General features: G+C 26.3%; 2 protein-coding genes across 4 annotated transcripts; both read left to right on the top strand.

The window, feature by feature from the left end:
- The first annotated feature begins 9,205 nt into the window (after positions 1–9,205).
- On the top strand, positions 9,206–10,935 carry LOC145837975 (protein Red-like). Its single transcript, XM_082945482.1, has one exon. It carries the CDS (start codon positions 9,235–9,237, stop codon positions 10,765–10,767), a length of 1,533 nt encoding a protein of 510 aa, XP_082801608.1. The 5' UTR covers positions 9,206–9,234; the 3' UTR covers positions 10,768–10,935.
- A 110-nt stretch (positions 10,936–11,045) lies between these two features.
- LOC145837732 (uncharacterized) lies at positions 11,046–22,665 on the top strand. 3 transcript variants are annotated; one of them, XM_082945164.1, is made up of 9 exons: positions 11,046–11,222; positions 12,031–12,161; positions 13,050–13,108; positions 13,489–13,569; positions 14,936–15,114; positions 15,503–15,657; positions 15,727–15,862; positions 19,348–19,569; positions 21,908–22,665. In XM_082945164.1, exons 1-9 carry the CDS (start codon positions 11,068–11,070, stop codon positions 22,254–22,256), a joined length of 1,467 nt encoding a protein of 488 aa, XP_082801290.1. In that variant the 5' UTR covers positions 11,046–11,067; the 3' UTR covers positions 22,257–22,665. The 3 variants fall into 3 exon arrangements, with proteins under 3 accessions (XP_082801290.1, XP_082801289.1, XP_082801291.1); XM_082945163.1 differs by having other exon boundaries at positions 19,348–19,590; positions 21,908–22,664; XM_082945165.1 differs by lacking the exons at positions 11,046–11,222; positions 12,031–12,161 and adding an exon at positions 12,194–12,949 and having other exon boundaries at positions 19,348–19,590; positions 21,908–22,663.
- The last annotated feature ends 961 nt before the right edge of the window (positions 22,666–23,626 follow it).

Here is a 23,626-nt window from a genome sequence, read left to right as displayed (position 1 = left end):
ATTAAAATTCATTCAAAATCATTGTTAATTTAAAAAAAAAACTTTTAAGATATTCCATCAAAAATTTTTATTTTTGATATTTTTAAGGAGTTAATTTTAATGATGCTTTGTTAAGATAACAGGTTCTTTATAAAGTTTTAAATGTGGTAAAAGTCATAAAGTCCATTTTGTAAACACAATTCTTTACAACAAAATGTAAGAAACTGAAAATAATTGAAGAAAAAATTTAACTACATTTGTAACTGCTTATCTCATTATAGTTGATATTATTGACTTATTTCATTCCCTGTAAAATACTCTTAGCATTTTTTTGCTGAAATGCTCCTTTATTTTACAGTTCAAACTTTTAGGACCTTTTAATTGTAAGTGCTCCAGTCTTACATTTGAATTTTAATAGTTGTTCCACAATTGTTATGTTTCCTGTAGTTAGTTATTCTTAAATGGTTGCTTAGGGTTTAGAGTACTCTGGTCAACTCAAGAAAGAAAGAAAGAAAAATGTGAACGCTCACAACTAAGGTCAATGGATTAGTGTGGAGAAAGACCTTTTGGTCATCGAGCTGCACACCATTTACTTGTAACTAATTCTTTGAGCTAACTTTAAAACAATAATGAAAAATAAAATCAAAAACTTAGAAAGTAACTGTATATACAATTTTTTTTTTTTAAGTTTCAAAATGGTAAGCACCCTTTTTTAACCCATTACTGCCAATATTGACCATGGAAACCATAGTCTACCATGGGCTCCACACAGTCTCCTCCCCTAGCTTTCTATTTTTATGATCACATTTTTCTTTTTTCAAGCTTTTTTTTAATGTTATTTAACAAAAAAGACTGAACGCTTCTAATAATAAAACTGCTTCTGACACTTATTCAAAAATAATCTTATAAGTTTTATTTTTGTAGGCATAAAATTTATTATAAATCAGGGGTAGGCAGGTCAAAAAGGAAAGTTTTTTTATGTGCTTTAAAAACCATATTTAAAGACATTTTTTTTGAACAATTTAAATTTAGGCGATGAAATATCCTTTAAATATAACACTAAAATTTTATTTTTGTTTTGTTGAGAATATTACTATATTAAACTAGTTAAATAATTTAAAATGCAAAAATTTTAATGTGGCCCGCAGGCCGCAGTTAGCCGAACCCCTGTCATAAATCAAAACATAACAGGGTTGCCAAAAACCTGGAATCCTAGAAAAACCTTGAATATGACAGTTTAGGGTAAAAAAGCCTGGAATTTGTGAAAAAAAAACCTGGAATTTTAAACAATTTTTTCATGTCAAGTAGTAAAATTTCTATTGACTCAAAAAATCTATTGTATATTCTAGGACCAAATGTTTTGAGCGCTTTTTTTGTTGTTTAATAATCAACATAAAAATGAATTTTTATTTTCATCATCATATGTTTTTTAATTAAAAAACACAATTAAAGAAGCTTTATGATATCTTTCCAATGTCATTACATTTTTAACACAGTTGTTTACATTTTAATAAATTTTAAACTAAAAACAGACCCTAAAGCGTGTAATTTTAAAACACTGGAAGAAAGTTTGAAAACCTAAAAAAATGTGCTTAAAAAATTTGGCAACCTGGTAATAAGCATCTTAATAGTTTTTAAAATACTTTAAAGCATATTCAAGCACATTATCAGCTCAATGTTATAACACCTATTTTTAAAATTTTAGTTTCTTGTTTTGTCAGTTGTTTTTGTGATTTTATTTGTTGTTTTTTAAAATTGGTGATGTCATTTGTAATATTTATGTTCATCAACCAATAAATCACAATATACTGTGACATTTTAAATTTTCAGTAAAAAAATCACTTTAACTAAAAATAATATTAAATCAATTTTCAAAGATATGTATAATAATAATTTAAAGCTTTTAAAATTAAAAGACATAGTTTTTTGTTTAAAATTATAACTTGAAAGAAAAAGTTGAAATGTAAATTAGGTAATGTTGAGGTATAAAACTCAGGGTTGCCACAAACTCAACTCAAGATATTTTAGAATTTTTGACAATTTCAGGATGAATTTGTACATGGTTGCCAAAAAACCTGAAATCCTAGAAAAACTTGGAATTAGACAATTTAGGCTAAAAAACCTGGAAAAACCTTGAATTTAAATTTTAAAAAAATGTAATGTAATGAAATTTCAATTTGAATGAAAAATCTGTCATATAGAATTTTTTTTTTGTTATTACAAATTTTTTTATATATAAACACATTTAAAACAGCTTAACCATATCTTTTCAATGTTGTTATACCAATTAAGAAACTTTTTTACCTTAAAACTAGTTTTATGCAAAGAATTGACCCTAAAACTTGTTCTTTATAACCTGAAAAAAAAAACCTGGAAAAAAAATTTCAAAAAGTTCGGGCAATCCTGCTTATAACTGAAATATTTTGAATTCATATTTCAGGCTGACTCAGGATAGTTTTTTTTCTAAAAATCTTATCCTAGTTTTTTTCTAGATTTTGAATGAGATTTAGTTTTAATATTTTCTTATTTTATAACCAATTAGTTGAAGAACTTGATAAAAAGTTTTTTAGTTTTTTCAAGGGTTTGAAAAAACTCAGATGACTCTGGACAATTTTTGGTTTCTCAGGACAGTTTTTTGACTGAAAGAGTAGCAACCCTGTAACCGTTTGTTCTATACTTTTGAGTGTCTGAAAATAAGGTTATGTTTTCAAAACATTCAAAAGGAGTATGATAATTTTCCCTAGTTTTTCTTTTTCATCTCTAGGAACTCTGATTTAAGCTTAATTAGCAGTATAGAAAAAAATGCTCTATTTATTTTTTTAAATTTTCTCAGAACCCATGCCAACTATGGCTAGCTTCATATAGCTTAGACTGCTTTTTTTTGCTTCAAAGGGTGGTGACCTGTTTATTTTCTTATTTTAATAGAACAAATTTTAAGGTTAGTATTATTTGACTACTATACAAACAGTTTTTGTTATAAAACTTTGCAGATATGTTGTTCAATTTTTAATCTTTATGATACTAATTGTTTATGTTCTAATACAGTGGTTCCCAACCTTTTTGATGCCCAGCACCCCTAAAATCTCTTAATTTGATCTTGCACCCCTAACACTATATGCTATAATTATTTATTAATAGTTTGATAATAAAACCATTGATTTCATTAATAATTTGTTTTTTAATTTTTATGATAGTGTAGTATATTAACAAAAATAAAATACTTTGAAATTTTAGTGTTCAACTGTTTCAGTGCAAGTAAATCCAAACTGAACATAACTATCTTTCTACTTCCTTAGCTTTGACATGATTAAGTACTAATTAAATAAACTGTATTCAAAAAAAAAAATCAATTACTAAGACATTTTTTTTTAAATTTATACAAAAACATTGCTTCAGCCTATAACTTCGTCATTTAGTTTTTTAAGATTTGAAAAAATGTTAGAAGTGAGGAAAAAGCACTAGAAAAGTAATAAATATTAGGCTTAAAGTTAAAACTAAACTTTTATACATTTTGTTATGAAAATATGTACTTAAAAAATAAAAATCAGCTGTTTTAAGTTAAGCTTATGTAATTTTTTATTTTCAAAACTATTAGCAGCTAGAAGGTTTCAAAATGAAAAAGATTTTAAAAAGTTAAAAGATATTTAGTCTTAAATTTTCAAAAGATATGTAAAAAAGCGAATACAAAAAAAAAATTGTATGCTTACAACATAAATAGAAACAAGTAGATTGAAGAAGGTAAACGGTTTAACTTCAAAAAAGGAATGAATAGAAATAAAGTTGATGCATTGAATACTTTTGCTGAACTATAAAAATTGGTTTCACAAAAGCTAAATACAAGTTTTCTTAAATGGTATAATATACAGTAATTGCTGTGAACTTAACAATTTACTGATCTTAAATTTTTAACCACCACTTTCTGCACAACTAAGCTTAACAAAAGATTACATTATAAATGTAATAGACTTAACAGAACCTGTTCTTAACAGCTAATAAAAAACCTGCTAAAGATACTAATTTTTAAACTAAGTATTTTAATTAAAATGGATGCTAAATCATAAACTGTTTTAAACAATTAATGGCCAGTTAAGAAAACATAATATTTAAAAAATAGATGATTAAAATTCATAGGTGTAAAACTCTAAGAAAGCTTTACTGAAATGTCAATTCTAAACTAACAGCTATTAAATGAAATTAGTAAAATGAATATACTTCTAGAAAAGCGCTCTTGCTCTATGACATATTAATAAGATTAATTTATTCAGAAAATTAGCGCCAACTTCTTTTTATAAGAAAATGTACTTTTTAACTTTGTAAACTTTGTCAGAGAGTGAAAATCTCCTTATTTATTATACAAAAATGTAAAGCCATCTCGCACCCCCTGGTTGGGAACCCCTGTTCTAATATGTAATAACTTTTTAGTTAGTCAATTACAGTAGAGTACAAAATTGTAACCTAAGAAAATGAAGCTCAAAGAAACCCTTTTAGATAAGATCAGTTTATAACAATATGTTGTTTGTTATATGGCTTATAGTATTAACATCTATATAAATTTTTGTTGAACTTTAATAATTAACCTAAGCTCGATGTTTTGCAATGAGTAGCACCTCTGTACGTAATGACCAAATTATTCTTGGATGGTAAAATAATGGTAGAAAGTCAACAAATACCCTTTCTTAAATTTGAATTTTTAAACATGCCTTTGAAAGTCTTAAATCTTTAAAGTTTTATTGTATAATAAATAGTTTTTGAACAAATATTTATTAATACTTAGTCATCTAAACTCTATTATGTTAAGGTCATAGGAGGGGGGTCCACCTTGATTTTTACAAGTTGATCTTATTTTATAGAGTTTTGTCCGAACTATCAGACATTTTTGAACGCTTGAAAAAATTCAAAATAAAATCCATATGTTTGTATCGGAAAATTTTTATTAAAATAACAATATCTCAAAAGTAAAAAAAAAAAAAAATTCTATAAAAACTGGCTTGTAATTTGTACTTCAAGCTTTCATATAAGATCCAATGTTATTTTTAGTAAACCCTTATGCCCTTAATTAATTGTTGACAAATATTTCAAAAATAGTTTGTCAACCCTGTGTTCTATCAAAAGTGTTGGTTGAACATGATATCAATTTAATATATTTTTATGTTAGATATGATTTATTGGCTGTCTAATTTAGATGTTTTCTTTTATAATTAGAACTCTAATTAAAACTATTAAAAATTATTTACAGCTATTTTTAAACAGAGTCGCCACACACTCAGGGTACTTGGGGGAATCACAATCTTTTAAAATTCTAGAAAATTTCAGGGAGACTAAGGGTAACTTAGGATGACTCTGGGTAGTTTTGATTAATTATTAAAATCCCAGGTTAGTTTTAAGATTAAAAAAAATCTCATCCAAAACTTTTTTCTAGACCTAGAATCATATTTAGTTGCCCCAGTTTCAATATTTTGTTTTTTCATATACCCAATTTGATTTAAGTACATGATTTTTATTAATATTAATTTTCAAGTGCTTATTTATTTTTTTTTAGCCTTGCAACTAGCTTTCACTATTCTTTGAAATAACATTATAGTTAATCTGAAAACGTATTTTAACTTGAATTGAGTTTTTACTAAACAAAAACAGTCTAGAGATATATGAGTTTAATTATGCATTAAAAAGTTTTGAAATACTTATAATTTTAGATATTTACATGGTTTAGTAAAATTGTGTTGTTTTATATGTTGTCGGCTCGGAGGGCCTGGCAGCCTTGACGGAACAGATACTGCCTCTGAGTAACCTGAAGTCATTTTAAAATACTCTACTTACAATATTAAGCAATATTAGAATATCACAATATCAAATATGCATAAGGGAATATAAATATATGAAATCAATAACAAATACTAATAATAATATGAACATTTAACAGGATCTACTAATTTTAAATAATTATATATAAATACAGAAAACTTAAACTACCTCTAATATACTTAATAAATCACTAATATATTATAAACAACTATTTTTTACTATATTTTATTATTAAACAAATTAGAAATGTGAGCTTGCAATTAAAGAAAATCAAGAGAGAATAACAGCATTTACAAGATAGCAGTCAACAAAAGGTTACACAAGTTCTCTGAAGCCATATCATGTTACTCTCAAAACATATCATGTAACTCTCAAGCCCTATCATTAAACTCTGAAACCCTAGAATTAAAAACTCAAGACATAAAACCTGTCTTCAAAAACAAAAAATTCTATCTATTATTACTTCAATATCTTTTAATTTTATATTTCTTAGAAATAATAACTTTTTTGTACTTTTTTGAATAATAGCCTAACATTACAACGTCCTTAATTCATAGATTGTTGTTGTTTGTTAAAAGAGTTGTCTAATCTTCATAAACAGTATATCTCAAACGTTTAGTGAACATCTAATGCAGAAGCAAACACACAACCTTCCTTTTAATCATTTAGAAGAAATATGAATATTATGTATAAGTACTTTGTGGCATAGGCATAAAAAAGTTATTTAAGGACTTTAAAAAACATGGATGACTCAAGGTAGGTTAAGGTCACTCAGTGCAGTTTTTGGTCAATCAGGGCAGTTTTTTGAGAAATTTAGTCTTATTTTATTGAGTTTTAATAAAGCTCCAGGTTGCTTTTTACATATTTTAAAAACTCAAAATAATTTTTGAGATATAGCCGGTCGAAGTCGGAGACTACAATAGGCTCTTTATGGGATGCGCTAACTAAAACAGCAAATAACTAGAAATCACTAAAAGTCTTTTCTCCTACGTTTTTTGAGATAACTACCTCAAACTTTCAGCATATGTTCCTTGCAATATCTAAATTTATTTGTTGTAACAGAATTTTAAAAAATTAAAAAAAAAATTTTGTAACAATTAAAGTTTTTTTTTAATTATTTAAATTTTTTTTCTTCCAACAGATTTTTTGAATATTGCAAGGAAAATTTCCTGAAAGTTTGAGGTATATATCTCAAAAAACGTAGGAGAAAATAAATTTTTAGTGAAATAGTATTTTTTTTGCTGTTTTAGTTTGGGCCTCCCATAAGGAACCTGTTGTTGACTCTGACTTTTTCCTGCTTTATCTCAAAAACTATTTTGAATTTGTAAATCAGTAAAAAGCATCATGAAGTTTAGTTAAAACTCTATAAAATTAGATCAAACTGCAAAAAAATTGATTTAACCCCCCTATGCCCTTAAACCGAAACAGTTTAGAGATATACTACCATGGTTACATTAAACTTTCCACAAACTTAAAAAAAGACTCAATTGATTTAAACTTAAAACATTGAATCTTTGAAAACAATATTTCTTATTAATTTATAATACATAAAAATTTAAAAGCATGTAGTTTGAGCTGGGGAATTTTTTTTAAGGATTTAAAAACTCAGGATGACTCAGAATAGTTATGGTCACTCAGGTTTTTTTTTATGATCTATTAAGTGGCAACCCTGTCTGCCATGTGTATTTTATTCGAGTTTAAATTTTAAAGTTTTACGTATTTACTAGTAACTACTAGTAAGTACATTGTAATAGATAATTCTCATATGTAATTGTTTATGTATGAAACATTTTGACAGTAAAATACTTTTATTATGTACTTGGTAAATTTTTTAATGCTATGTAGTCTTGTTTTTAACCATATGATGAGTAAGGTTTTTAGAGAAAAAGACACATGTTTTTCTAACTAAATCAAGTAAATAGTTATTTAGCCAATGAAGTCTAAAGTTATAAGTTTTACAAAGTTTACAAATAGCTATTACCTGAATATTTTTTGTAAGGAAAAATATAAAGTATTTCAATTAAATGTAATCATATTGGAAATTCTAGAATTTCTTTTTCGAAATATATGAAAACATTGAAATAATTGAATAAAATACAGACTAACTCGTTCTTGTCGGAATTTTTCTGGCTATTAAAGAAATTATCTCAAAAATTCTGGCTATATTAAAAAAAATTCTGAATCTCATGATAGTATTAATGACTTTTTTAGTTTAATTTATCTTTTTCTTCTAGATATAAAGATCTTTTGTTTATTATTTTTTTTCAAATTCAATTTTCAGATTTGATTAACAGTAATTTATTATTTTTTGGGCTTTATACATAAAGTTTAAAAAACTAAATTAAGTTGTCATTTTTCTTTAATAACTGTTAACTAAAATACTTCATTGGATCTAATTAGTACAGGGCTGCAACAAAACCTGGAATTTAACATTTTGGACAAAAGAAAACCTGAAAAAACCTGAAATTCCAAGCTTTTTTAAATATTAAGTAATGAAATTTTGGTTAGATACGAAAATATGTCATTTATATAATTTATTTTACTATCATTTATTCTAATTTAAGATTTTTTACAGTTTATGTATGAGGTATAAGTTAAATGTGTGTATATAGCTCAGTTGAAAATTTATCAGTTTTAGTAAAACCAAATTTTAAATTCTCAGGTTAGTTTTTAAGACTTCAAAATTATGTTTTTTCTTAATTTTATGTCCCTTAACTTGTGCTGACATAGGCTATTTTTTAATCACTCAGGAAAGCTTTTTTGATTCAAAATGAGTAGACTAAGAGATTCTAAAGAAAATTTATTATAGTTTTAAACCATTCTATTTTTAACAAAAAAATCTTTTAAGTACGTATTTAATTTTTAACTTATTACTAATTGTTATTATTAATTTATTTTATTATTCTTTTTATATAAACAAATACATATTAATGACTTGTTTTGTATTATATGCTATTAGCACAACAAATTGAGTGCTTACAACCATATTATGGTTTTTTGTATACTAAATATTTAATTCACTAAGTTCTTTTCTTAAATAGAAAAGTTTGCAAATTTGTATTGTTTTTGTTTTCTGAAATAAACTTTTGGAGTACACAAATTAAATGTTTAAAAATACATGTTTATGTGTGTTTGACAATATGTTTTAATTTTCAAACCTTTTTATAACATACTGTATAATTAAATAACAATTTTAAATACGTTAGCATAAACGTTTAGCTTAAGAATGTTCAAACCAATATTAAAAATTGATTAAATTTATTCAGAACTATTGATAAATTTTGAATCATAAGTAGTATATTACAAATTTTAATTTAAGTAATTTGCAATTTTTATATACAGTTTCAGTTTACTTTTAATACCTTAAATAAACTAATTTCGTTAAATAATAAAACTTGAATAATGCTTTGATTATTTTAGATTACATAAAACTAATACAATAAGATTTTAAAAATGGCAGATATCCAGGTTGATAACAATGAACATCCTTTAACTAATGCAGACTTTAGAAAGTTTTTGTCTACCCCTAGACCTGGGGAGTCTGATAGTTCAAAAGATGCTGACACTACTAAGAGAGGGTTTAAAGCACCCAGAGATTATAATGAATCAAGAGCATCCAATGCAGAACAGCGCAGAAAAAAGAAAAGTTTGTATGCAAAAATTCATAAGCAGGAAATGGAACGTCAAGCTGAGTTGGCTAAAAAGTATAGAGATCGTTCAAAGGAAAGGCGTGAAGGCAAAGGAGATTATGCAGAAACTGAAACAGTTAATACTACTGCTGACTACAGAGCTGTTGGACCTAATGCATATGCTATACGAAACTCAGCTGAACAACGGAGAAAAGCTATTCAAGAGTCAAAGTTTTTGGGAGGAGACATGGCTCACACTCATCTTGTGAAAGGTCTTGACTTTGCCTTGCTACAAAAAGTTAGAGCTGAAATTTCATTCAAGGAAAAGGATGATGAAGTTTTAGATAATTTACTAGAAAATGCTGACAGTCAAATGAAACAAAATAAAAAGAAAGAAAATGTTTTAGATAATATTAGAAACAAATCTGCTAGAAACATTTATAAAGCAGTATTTCATAATAAACCTCCACCTGTAAATGAAGAGTTTCTTCCTGGACGAATGGCATATGTTTTTGATTTAGAAGAGGATATTGAAAAGCCTGACATACCAACTATTCTTATGAGAAGTAAAGTTGATTGTCCTGATATAAAGGTAAACACAACAAATTCTTCAAATGATATAGTTATGAACAAGCTGACAAAGATATTCGCACTAATTAGGCAAGAAAACAAAGAGAAGAAAAGAAGGAAAGAAAAAAAGTACAAGTCAGATATTGCAAGAGTTTCTAAGCCTGTTGTAAGAGGCTCATATGACAATATTTTTGATGATGTCGGTGAGTACAAGCCATCTACAAAAAAATCAAAAATTAGCAAACTAGGAGTAGGTCCTTACTTTGAAAAAAAATCGAAGGCTGATGAATACAGTGCTGAAAAAGTAAAAGAATCAGCTGCTGCATCTGTAAAGCAAATGATTAAAGGTGTAAGTGAGAGATCAAAGCAGGAAAAAAAAGTGATGAAGTCTCAAAAGTCAAAAGGCAATCCTTTGTTAGGAATAAGTGATCAGGCTACTGACAGCTACATGGAATGCTTTCCATCAAATCATTTTAATATTGGAAATGCTGGAGAAGATAGTGATGAAGAAGCTGACTACCTTAAAATGGACCAGGGAAACAAAAAGGGACCTCTAGGAAGATGGGATTTTGAAAATAATGAAGAGTATAGCAAGTATAAGTCCAAGCAAGAGGCAACTCCAAAAGCAGCATTTCAATTTGGTGTTAAAATGGCTGGTGGTCGCAAGACACGACGTACTCTTGAGCAATCTCAAAAACAAAAAATTGATAAGGAGCTTAAGCAAATTGAAAAAATAATGGAACGAAGAAATACTGAAAAGAATTCTTTTAAAAAGCCTAGATATTAGCAATAAACAATATAATTTATTATTATTAAATTTTTCAAACTTACAACAAATTTACCACACTTTTTTTTATAATTTTAGTACTTAAAAAATGTTTTATACTCATAATTTGTTTGTTTATTTTGCCGTAATATTCTAAAATAACATTTGTATACAGTTTTTATAAGTCCTTTTTAAAGTATAATAATTGATTATATATATTACTACTAATAACATGATATATATTTTGTAAATTAAATTTTTGAAGATTAAACGATTAATTATTTAGAAATTATTTTAGATTTAAATAGATGAAAATAGTAAATGAAGATGTCTGATGAAAAAGACGTTACTATAGAGAAAGAAACTAGGATAACTCAAGTGACAAATCTTTCTCACCATGCTGACCTTGAACAAGTGAAAACTTTGTTTGAACACCTTGGAATTGTTGAAACTATTAAAATATATCCAAAAACCATGTAAGTTTATGAATTACAATTTATCATAAATTTTCCTGTATAAATTCAAACAATGGCTTACTGTTTTATTTTTTCTCTAGACTTATTTATCAGCATTTAAAAAATTGTTTGTGACAAAATCATAATGGGTCAAAAAAATTTTTTTGAAATTAACATTGGCTTATTTAAAAATTTAATAGTATACACTATTAGATACTTTTTAAAGAATAGAAGATTCATTTGACTTTTGAGATATAACCAGTTTTGTAAAAAAAAATGATACAGTATGTAACAAAAAATAGTTTAGACCAATTTTCCTTGAATTTTGAAAAGTTCATTAAAAATATATCTCCTCTTACGGTTTTAAATCAATAAACTTCAAATTTCCAGGATTTTGTTTTGTTTCTTATTTATTAAAAAAATTGATAAACAATTGAAATATCTGTTTTCTACAAGTTGTAAAAAAATTATGAAATATTAATCTGAGAAAACTTTAAACCAATTGCTCAAAAACTGAAGGAGGAAATACATTTTTAGTAGTATAGTCTATTTTTGCCGTGTTTGTTTGCACCTCCCATAAAGAACTTATTGAACTGTCTATCTTTGATCGCTTATATCCTAAAAGCTATATTAATTTTTTTTAATAGTGAAATCAACTGGTAGCTTATTTTTATATTTAAAAGTGAGAATAAATTTCATTAAAAAAATTTGCTCCTCCCGTATGACCTTTAAATATGTTTTAACCAAGTATACAGTTAAGTATATCACTAAAAAAGTTAAGTTTATTTACACTTGGCAAATAAAGACTTATATTATTTATTTATTCAAGGGATATGGAAAAGCCAATAACAAAGATGGCATTCATCAAGTACATGACCCAAGAGAGTGTTGCTATTTCACAACATCTTACCAACACTGTATTTGTTGATCGTGCTCTAATGTGTATTCCATTTTATCAAGGTTTGTGTGTTTGTAGATAAAGATAAAAAATACAAAAAAACTCAATGTCTGACTAATATAATATTTATTTTTTAGTTTTTGATTCTTTTTTTAGTCGTTACGTTTTTCTTGTTTTCTACTATGTTATTTTATTATGTTACAGTAGATGTAGACTTAAAATTATTTTTTTATTAATACTTGTGATGCTTAAAACAATTAAATTGATATAATTATCTAGTTGTCAAAATTATTCAGAATAAACTGTAAATAATGTTACGGTTCAAAAAATGTTATAGACAAAGTAATATTTAAACAGAACTAAAGTTTTAATTAGTTTAACTTTGCACTTTTCACTGCAAATATTTTATCAGAAGATCTGATCCATTCGTGACAAATGGTGGGCTTTCTTACAAGAAATGAAATCCAGATGACCTATTACTATTCTAAGTATTAATTTACTCAAACTTATTTAAGAAAAGTTTAACAGATTAATAAAAATACACAATCTTTTACGTGTTATATAATTTCAAACAGTTTAACTTACAAGTCTTAGCGTCTGAGGAACTCTACATGGTAATAAATTCAAATGCAGAAATAAATCAAATCAGTGACAACGTTAATACGGTATTTTGTAATACAAATAAATTGCAAAAGTTTATCAGTGCAAATTCTATAAATCATTCATGTTACTTAATAGTTGTTTCTTTCTATACTTTTTTGCTATACCCAGAAGTTTCTTATGGGAAGAGCATATACACCTGGAGTGTTGTGAAACCAGTACAACATTGAAGTTTCAAACTGATCAAATGGTGCGCTGATTATTTTGAAGCAACATATTTTTAGTTTTGACCTAAAATAGTTGAAATAGAGTATTCTCTAGTCAGTATTTAAACAGTTTATTCTTTTTAGATAGTATTCCAGAAGAGGAAATTGCAATGCAACTTCCAGTGAGCTTGCCTGAAACTGCTGTAAGTTTTTGTTTATAAAAATGTTATGAAATTAATGTATTATTTTGAAATTTTATGTTTTATATACATAAATATTTTTTAATGCTCTATTTTATCTAGAGCTACAACTACTTGAAGACTATTAGATTAAAAGAATAGTCATAGCTTAGCTAAATTTTTATAATCATGTTTCTCTATATGAAGATGTTTTATTTTTTACAATTACTTTATTAGTAAGTTTCATTATTGCAACATACCAGTTGCAACATACCTCAAAACTTTCTAAACAGCACTGGTGCACACTCTGAGAAACACCAATAAAAATAGCATAAAAATAAAAAAACAAATAACTTTTAGTTTTAAAGTCTTTGTTATTGTTATTAACCAAAAAGAAAAAATAGACTCATCTTGAACCTAGTGTAGATCCAACAAAGTTAGATGAACTCCAAAGAACTATTTTTGTGGGAAACCTTGATTCCACCGTTAGTTGATGTTCTAATTGTATATATGAGTAATGAGTATAGATGATTGAAAAATAATTAAGTGATGTTATTTAATGACTAATATTTGTATTTTAAAGCATAATAGTATGAATTCTATACTATTTTTTTTTTTAAATAGACATTAAATAAATTTTTTAAAGTGTAGCTAACTTTAAATAAAAGCTCAAAAAATTTTTTATAATTTTGATATTTTTACAGTCCGCAATCTCAGAAATAAATCGTAAACAAAAAAGTTTCTACTAATTTACAAAATAATTTCATTAGTTATAAACGAATTTTTTAGTCTCTGGACTAAACCAAAATTTGAAATATTTTTTTTTAGTAAAATAAAAGACAAAAAAACTAGCATTAGAGTAAAATAAAAATGTTATAATTAAAGCAACAGGGGGGGTTATATATTTTTTAATCATTTATCCTATTTTGTCAAGTTTCAACTAAACTACAAGTTGCTTTTTACAGATTTCAAATGTTCTAACTTACTTTTGAGATATAGCTTGTTTAAGTTGAAAAGTAAAAATAGGTTCTATATAGCAAGAGATAACTAAAACGGAAAATAAATAGAAATTACTAGAAAATCTATCTCTTCTTACGTTTTTTTGAGATAGATACCTCAAATTTTTAGGAAAATTACCTTGTAATATTTAACAAATTATCTCGTAAAGAATTGCTAAAATTTTACAATTTTTTTTCTTTAAAAGTTAATAAAGAAAATCTTTTACTTTTTTAATTATAAAAAAAAGAAAAATACTAAGTATTTTTATAAATATTTCAAAGGACATCTCCTGAACATTTGAGGTTTTTATTTCACTAAATGTAGGCTGAGGTAAAATTTTAGTGATTTTTACAGTTTTTGTTTTCTCCTCCATAATGAACTTATTTGTACTCTCTGACTTAAATGGGCTACATCTCAAAAGCTTGTTTGAATATTACATATATGTAAGAAAGCAACTAGTAGCTTAGTTACAGTTATACAAAATAAAATGAAGTTGTAAAAAAGTTATTTAACTCCTTTATGATCTTGAACACTCATATTTTAGGAACTTCCTTATATAGTAACGTTACCTTAGTATTGACTTTATATAGACATTTCTATGATTAAAGCAGATTGTTTCAATAATAAAAGATTAAGCTAATAATTAATTTAAAATCTTATATTAAATTTTCAAGTTTATATATTTAATTAAGTTTATAAATAAATATGAGTAAAATGTGTATTACCTCACGCTTACTAAATTTTTACTATTAAAAAATGTTCATTTCTTTCTCGAGTATGCCTGGTTTAGATTTAAAATTTATAAAAATGTATTAATCAGTAGTAAATTTTTAATAAGCACACATTGTTTAGTTGGTAACAACGGAAAAATTGACGAAATTTTTTGAGCAAGTTGGAGAGGTGAAGTCGGTGAGGTTAATCGGAGACGGGACGAAAGAGACCAAGTACGGATTTGTAGAATTCGGAAGCATCAACCACTGCACTAAGGCGCACAAACTCATGGGAAAAAAGCTGTGTGAACGAGCTATCAAGTAAGAACGCACTTTAAAGTTTAAGTTTGCACCGTTAAAGATTTGTTGCCAATGTTAAATATCTATATTATAAATATTATTGTTGTTTATTATTCAAAGTTGGACTTGGTAGTAAAACCCAAGCCGTTTAAACAGAAGACACACGAAGAGTTAAAAAATAAGTTATATCAATTAGACATCAATTTTATAATTTATTAATATTCAATAAAAATAAGTAATGTAAAAAAACTCAAAAAAAAAAGACTTACAAAACATAAATTATTACTTAAAAAAAACTTTAAATTAGTATAAATAAAGCATAAAATCTGAAGGTAAATAGATGTTTAAAGAAATATTACTTAAAAATATAATAAATGCTAAATAAACCCTAAAATGCTACTTATTCTAGGATAAGTCCGTCGAATATAATCATAGTGAAGCCGCCACCTCCTAAGAAAAACCCGGCCGATGCTGAGGCCATGGACGATGCGATGCTGCGCGTCAAAGAAGCTCAGAAATTGATTTCAAAAGCGCTCGAACCTGAAAAATACAAAGAACGTGAAGGTGGTAGATTCACTCAATGTTCAATTACTATTTTTATAATCTGAAATTCAATTGTAAATTTTGTTGCAGCCAAACTGGCCAAGGAGCGAGCAAAGATGCTGCGATCGAGATCACGATCGAGAGACAGGAGAAGGCGTTCGAGAAGCAAAGACAGGAGCTCGAGGAGAAAGAGGTCGAGGAGCAGGCGCCGGTCGCGGGATAAACGGTTTGTTGTTTTAAAGCATAACTTAAATGCAGCACGTAGTGTTGAAATGGAACCAGGGGTGCTTTTGAAAATTATATTCTCTAACGATGGAAGTTCGGTTTTCTTCGACGTTTCTGCGTTCAATTCTAGTTATAGTCGCAACTATAATAATAAATTCCCGCATTAATTTTGTGTGCCTGTGTTTTTCAGCGCCCTTAGATAACAATGAAGTTTAAGACAGTTTTTTTTTAATCTGAATCATAATAATTGAAGTGATTAAGCTCACTACATATTAACAGTTAATAAGAATATAATATAGACTTTGATACCGTTATATTCTAAAAAGGTTCAAATTGTTTATTATTAGTAAGGTTATTTTAATTAATCAAAAAATTTCTTACTAAAATAATTAGAATATAAAATTAATACTTAAGTATTATTTAGATATAAACTGAAATTTTAAAAACATAAAGAACAGGGTTGCAAAAAAAACCTGGAGTCCTGAAAAACCTTGATTTGAGACATTTTGAAAAAAAAAACAGGAAAACCCTGGAATTTTAAACTATTCTTACATGTAAAGTAACGAAATTTCGATTATATATGAAAAACCTATCATAAAAATCAAAATATTTTTGTATCATTAATTTTCTTTGTTAAAAAACACTATTAAAGTAGCTTTACAGAATATTTTTATAGGTGTTACACTATTTAAGACTGTTTTTTCAACCTAAGTTTGATTTTTTACTAAAAATGGGCCTAGGAATTGTTTTTATAATCTGTAAAAAAATTATAAATAAAACCTTTGACAACCCTGAAAAAGTGTAAGTCTTGCAAAAATTTTTATATAGGTGAAACTTTTGTTTTAGTCCAGGGGTCGGCAGGCAGTTGGTGCTGGTGGACTAAATTTCAAATTCTAAAATCTTCGCGGGCTGCAGTTTTAGTTACATTTTTATAAACTATTTGTTTTAGTTTTAGTCACTAACAAAAAAAAAAGTTTTATTTTATTTGCTGTATAACTTAAATGACTTTTAGTTACACTTAGATATCTTATTTAAATTAGACATATTTATAGGAATAAAATTTACATCTAATATACTTAAGTTTTATTAAACTATCTACTATGTTAAACGTTTACTAACTTTAACTTGATAGTTTATTTTTAGTTACCACCCAACTTTCTATAAACACAAAGCTTAAAAAACATTTATGTGTAATTTTTATACATTTTTTATACAATCATCAACTTTTTCATGTTTTTTATATATTAATTATTCAAACAATCTCTGTGTGTTAAATAACTTGCACTTTTGCAAAAAAAAAAACTAAGTAATCTTAATTAGTTAACTAAAATAAACTCATATCTTTTTGTATTTTAAAATGCTAAAATAATTTTAAAATATAATTAATGCTTAAATACTTTTATAAGATACTTCATTAATAATCAAACAAGGTTGCCAAATTTTAAAGCAAAAATACCTGAGTTACAGCAAATCAGCCTAAGTTTAATAAAAGTTTGAAACGCCAAAAACTGGGAAACCTTTTGTTAATCAAGTTTAAATACCTAAACTATCATCGTCATAAAAAAAGTACATAATATGTAGCTAGACTAGAAAAAATAACAATTTAAAAACTACAATCCTAAACTATTCTGAGAATTCGAAAAAATACTCCAACAAATTGAAATAAAAATTTTACACACTCTTAGTCTGTTTACTTAGCAACTCTGCTTAAAATATAGTTCACAAAATAATCTAATAACGAAGTTTAGTAACATTAAAATGAATAAACACCATAAAAGCACAACAAATAATTATCATAAGTCAGCTTTAAAACGACAGATAATTTTCTAAAATATTTTTTTTAAAGTATAAACATTTATTAAGCCATCAATAGAAAAGAAATCTTTTTTTATTGAGCATTATGGCAATTTTTTACTGCTTTATCTGTAATTAAAATCTTACGTTTATAAAAGAGTAAATGAAAAATTTAAAACAAATTATAAGAATTACAAATGTTTAGTTAGTAGTTATTGCAAATACCAAATTGCTTAAGTCAAATTTAACAAAGCACATGATTATCATCAGTAACGACAAAACTCATTAGAAACATGAATTAAGGCAACTTGACATAGTCTGAGTATGTGGCAATTTTTACTTGTTTATTTGCTTCAATTTAAACTATTTTTATTAACAATGTACAAACTTAATAAATCTAACATCCCTTAATTAATCACACATTGTGTAGGTAGTGCCAAAAAAGATCATACGTGATCCTTCTGATTGATTAGTTTGCGATGCTTCTAATATAACTAAATATAAATAACAAAGAATTTTTTTTAAATGAAAGTGTATACTGAACAAAAAACTATTTTAACTTATGTCATATATTGTTATAACTGTGTCTGTACCCACTTAAATACTATATGTAGAAACAGTTATGTTAGAAAGTTTCAAGTAATTTACACTTAATCTAGCCTTAGTATAAGTTTAAAAATGGTTCTGATAACAAGCATATGTGTACATTAGTGTGCATAGTAATTAATTTAATGTGCACAGAAAATTTTATTAAAAAAATTTGTATTCTGAACAAAAATCTGTTTTACCTCATGTCAATTTTTTTCTTTGAAACGTTCTTAGTACACTTATTCTAAATTAAATTAATTAATTAAAAAGTTGTTCAAAAAATGAGCGTTTGTGTACGTGTATATTGAAGTGAATAAATTTTTACTTAAAATACACAGATAATTTATAAGAAAATTCAAAATGTGTTAAAACCAAAACAAAATAAACTGTTACACCTGATATTTTTCATTTTATTTTTCATTATATTGTTTAAAATGTTATTGTGTACATTTCAATATAGTATATAATGATAAAACATCTATAAGAGAAAATATAATAAAGATTACATTTTAAAAAATACGTAAATTATAAAGGACTGATGTTTTAGTTAACTTCTGTGAATTACTTCTGTACACATAGAAACCATTTGCGTTTAGTCTATTTATTTACTAAGTTTTACATAAATAACTTACTGAATCCAAGTACTATTAAAACTTTGTTTATGTTCTGCAGCTGCTATCGTAAAAAGAAAGTTGTTATCGAAACTGAGAAGAAATACTGCAAGAACGCTAATCTGTTTTCTTAACATTTTAAGCCTAAACAGTGAAAGCTTAAAGTGGTTTTGAAATGTTATACACAGGGACTTTAAACAATATTAAACTAATTACAGCTAATTACTGAAAAAAAAACAACTAATAATATAGTTTTGTTCAGCAGGCAAATTTACATGCTCACGGGCCACATTATTTTATTTATTATTATTTATTATTTATACATTATTTTATTTCGCGGGCCGCATTCCATTCAAAAAATTAGCTTGTTCGCGAGCCGCAGATTTACCCTTCAGGGGCCGCAGTTTACCGACCCCCTGTTTTAGGCTGTATATATATTTTTACAAGTTTAGATATAGACTAAGTAAATAATTTATTAAACTTATTTTAACAGTCGCAGAAGCAGAAGCAAAGAACGTAAACGCAAAAGTAGGTCTCGTAAAAGAAGTAGGTCTCGTAAAAAAAGTAGATCTCGCAAAAGAAGTAGGTCTCGCAAAAGAAGTAGATCACGTAAAAGAAGCAGGTCACGTAAAAGAAGCAGGTCACGTGATAGACGAAGCAGATCACGTGATAAAAAACGTAAACGAAGCAGGTCAAGATCCAGGTCACGCAAAAGGTCTCGGTCACCACGAAAAAAGTTTAAAAATTGAATAAATGTTTTATTTATTAAACATAGTTTAGCTGTACCATCTGTTTAGTAATTAATAATAAGCAAAAAAAAAAAAAAATAAGAAAGTATTTAAGTACAAATCTAATAGTTTTATATCTTACAGGTAATTAGATCTGTAGCAACATTTGTGTGATTTAAGTAGTGTGTTCAAGTTAAAAAAAAACAAGTTCAATTTTAAACAAGGATAATGTGAAAAATTTAAATCTCCGTTGTTCAAGATTATAAAATAAGTTCATCTCCTTCAAGTTTTTTGTTTACATACCAGATTTTTCCATGACCTTTAAACATATCTTTTCAGAATTTGATTTAAGTACTCATGGCTCATTAAGCAAACTTTAGTTTACTGCAGGGTTGCCATACACTCAGGGAACTCAGGGAATCTCAGGGAATTTTCAAACTGTAGAAAATCTCAGGAAACTCAGGGAATTTTGGAATTTTTCTTTTAACTCAGGGAAACTCAGGGAAGTTTTGATTTTTTCTCTAAATTTCAGGGAAATTTTTGAAAATCTCAGGGAAATTATTTTCTAGATCTAGAATGAGGTTTAGTTAATCCAGTTTCAATATTTTGTTCAAAAGTAGTAATTTTTATTATTTAAGTGGTTATTTAGAATTTTTTTAGCCTTGCGGCTAGTTCTTCAATGTTCTTAGTATTAACATTGTAGTTTTTTTAAGTTTTAAATTTATATTTACTTAAGTAAAATCAAACAGTTTAGAGAAATGAAAGTTGTTATTAACTATTCATTGAAAAGTTCTAATAAACTTTTTATTTTTAGTTACTTATGTAGTTTAAAAAACACTATGTTGTACTATTAGTTCTTATTTTTTAAATAATAAAGTTATTTGTTACTTGTTTACAACTACTTGTTTTCAGTAAAAAAAATTAAAATGAATACAGATTAGTGTTGTATTACTTATTAGGAAAGACATACAAGTCATAATGAAGTTATTATGTGTGCATTTAATTGAGTTCTTCATGTGAAATTATTATTATAGTATAATTAAATTTTGTCAATTAAAATGTCAAACAAATTAAACTTTATTCTTTTATGTAGAAAGTTAACTAACAAGTTTACACAAAGTTGTGCAAAAATTTAGTTTTTAATTAAATTAAATTAAAACAGCTTTTTTCATAAATTTAATGCAGAAGCATACACATACAACCTTCCTTTTATTATTAAAGAAGACAAATGAGAATGAGGTATTAATAATTTGTGTTAGAAGAGAAAATTTTTCTTTAAGATTTGAAAAATACTCAGGGAAACTCAGGGAAATTTTTGGTCACTCAATGAAGATTTTTTGGCTCAAAGAGTGGCAACCCTGTTACTGATTAAATTTTGAAAGAATAAGTTGTATTAGTTCAACCCCCTTTTAATTGATAATGGCTGAAGAAATTTTTCTTTAAAGCAATATGCATTTATATTAAAGTTGTCTATGGTCATTAGGTTTAATCAGGAGTAGCTTCAAAAACTTACTACTAATTTGCATATATCATAACAAGATTGATTATTTGTATTTATTTTCATGTTATTTTAAATTTTTGTTATTATTACTTTTTAATTTGTTATATGCTTGGGTAATGTGGGTTAGAAATAAGGATGTAGATTAAAAATAATAATATCTAAAAAAACGAAATTTTGTTTTGATATATGCAAATTAGTTGCAAGTTTTTGAAGCTGCGCTAAATAAGCATTCATTTTTACTTTTTTTTATGTTTGTTTTTACTTAGTGTTGTGTGCTTTATGATCAGAAGTGTATAATTGAATTAATTTTAGATTTATAACTTCGTCACAACTTACCTTCGCCACTCATTTTAATTTGAGTTTTTAAATACATATAATTATTATTGTTTTTACGATTTAAAAGTTTTTGAAATATTTTTAAATTTTATTTTTTTATCTTAGATGTCATAATTGTATAAAAGGTTTATAAAAATTTTTAGTAAAAGTATTCTTAACCTTTAAAATATGTTTTTTAACATGAATCTGCGTACAAGGATAACAAATTTTTGGGGTTTTAGTGATATTAGTGTATCAAAACTTGCAGCCAAAACGTCGTTTCTTATGTCATTTTATTTTTCTTTTGGAATTTTTTCAAAGTTTCTAAAAAAGTCTCTTCGTATCAGATCGAATCTTATATAAGGTATTTTTGTGGTATTGCAAACTTGTTTTTTTTTTTTGACAGGGGTGCCATAAAACCTGAAATTTGACTATTTAAGCAAAAAATTTTTAAAAAAATCTGGAATTTACACAAAAATCACTAAAGTAAATACAAACTAAAATCACAGAAGCAAATCGAGCCACCGCAAGAAAGACGAGAGGAAGCGGTCGAGATCGAGGAGCAAGAAGAGAAGCAAGAAAGACTCGAGGAGCAAGGAGTCGAAGAAGAAAGACAAGAAGCGAGACAAGTCTAGGGACAAGTCGCAGGAAAAATCGGCGCGAGAATCGAGCGAAGAGAAGACCTCACGAAATTCCGAGGAAAAGGAAGTGAAAATAGCGAAGTGTGACTCGGTTTCGGAGGGACACAAAGAAAAAAGTTTGGAAAAAGAAGAAAATGGGAGCATTGTTGAAGTTACTGAAATGGAAATTGATTCAACTGCTGAAAATTCGCCGAAATCAGTTGAAGCTGCTGATTAACTTTATTTGTGATTATATAATGTTGCTTTAGCGCCGAATTGGTTTAAGATAAGTAATTGATTAAAATATGTTAGGAACATTCAATTCAAGCTTTTAATGAACATAGCAGTAAAAGTAGTGAAGTTTTAGACTAATATATTTTGTGTATATTGAAAATAATTATAATTGCTAGAATTGTGTAGTTTATTTTCAGTAATGTACGATTTTAATTTTCAATGAGGTATTTTAATATTTTATAATACTCACTACTTGAGATATAAAAACGCACCTGTTTATTATAATATACAACATATTGACTTTAAAAGAGTAGAGTCAGTTGATTTATTTAAATTTTAGGTGTAGATTCTTAATAGAAATTGTGTTTAAATTTTTTATTAATTTTATAGCAGAAATTGTTTTTAATAAATTCTATTTAGTTTATTTTTCACTAGTATTACACAAAGTAATTTTGTAAACAAATATTAGTTTATAATTCTATTAAAGTGATATAAAATGTAACTGAACATTAGTTTTATGAGTTACATATTTAATAAAGTATACATATATATTATTTGACCAATATTAAAAACAAATAAGAATTTATATAGATTTATTAATTAAACTAACTATAAATGATACTATAAGATGCATTTGTTGCTTTTAAGTCCAGGGTCACATTAAAAAAAATCAGGTGTCATAAGTGTATGCAAAAAATAAAACTGTTCACTTGTACGTTAAACAACTAAAATGCAATAAAATTATGAAAATGGCAACATGACTTATTTCAAGTTTAGTTAACAGATTCAGTTTTAGTTAACAGAGCCTATTAACAGATTCAGACTGACTCTGTTTTTAATTTTAACTTAGGTTTTTTATTTATACTTTGTACTTTTTTAAAACAACTTGAAGTTTTTCTGCTAATCTTTAAATGTTAAACATATGTATTTTAAAATTTACTTTAAAAATCTATCTTGAAATACATAAGTATGATCACTTTTACATCAAATGTCTAAGAATTTTTCTAGCCTAGCGGATCTTATTTCTCTTTAGCAGAGGAGTATATTTTCAAAATTTTTTCTGCTTTTTATAAATAATGATACAAACAATTTTTCAGTAAAATGAAGTCAAACAGTATTTAGCACGACTTTATGGCGAATGTTTATACCTAGTCCGCGCACAATTGCCATCCAAACTATTCCTTCTCGAATTTTTATAATTTCGTTATAAATTCCACTTAAATTATCCCATCCTCTCAAATTTTACCAATCAGATCACATACATCCCAATCCTTTCCCAGTCAAGTATTTCCTCTGATTATACTACATACAATTTCGATTGTAATACTCCGATTTCAATCATAGCTGAAAAAAGTATATTATTTGTTTGCTGCT

The sequence above is a fragment of the Thalia democratica genome, chromosome 6 (genome assembly GCF_965202585.1).
Source record: "Thalia democratica chromosome 6, ktThaDemo2.hap1.1, whole genome shotgun sequence".
NCBI classification, from domain to species: Eukaryota; Metazoa; Chordata; class Thaliacea; order Salpida; family Salpidae; genus Thalia; species Thalia democratica.
The sequence above is the reverse complement of the archived record's forward strand: the minus strand, read 5'-3'. Positions and strand labels throughout refer to the sequence as shown.

What these genes read in the sequence shown, in the direction of transcription:
- LOC145837975 (XM_082945482.1), top strand. Translation starts at nt 9,235, where the DNA reads ATGGCAGATATCCAGGTTGATAACAATGAACATCCTTTAACTAATGCA.
- LOC145837732 (XM_082945163.1), top strand. Translation starts at nt 11,068, where the DNA reads ATGAAGATGTCTGATGAAAAAGACGTTACTATAGAGAAAGAAACTAGG. An exon ending in TGAGCTTGCCTGAAACTGCT is followed by an intron (nt 13,109 to 13,488) that starts GTAAGTTTTTGT and finishes AAGAAAAAATAG; the next exon opens with ACTCATCTTGAACCTAGTGT. An exon ending in CTGTGTGAACGAGCTATCAA is followed by an intron (nt 15,115 to 15,502) that starts GTAAGAACGCAC and finishes TACTTATTCTAG; the next exon opens with GATAAGTCCGTCGAATATAA.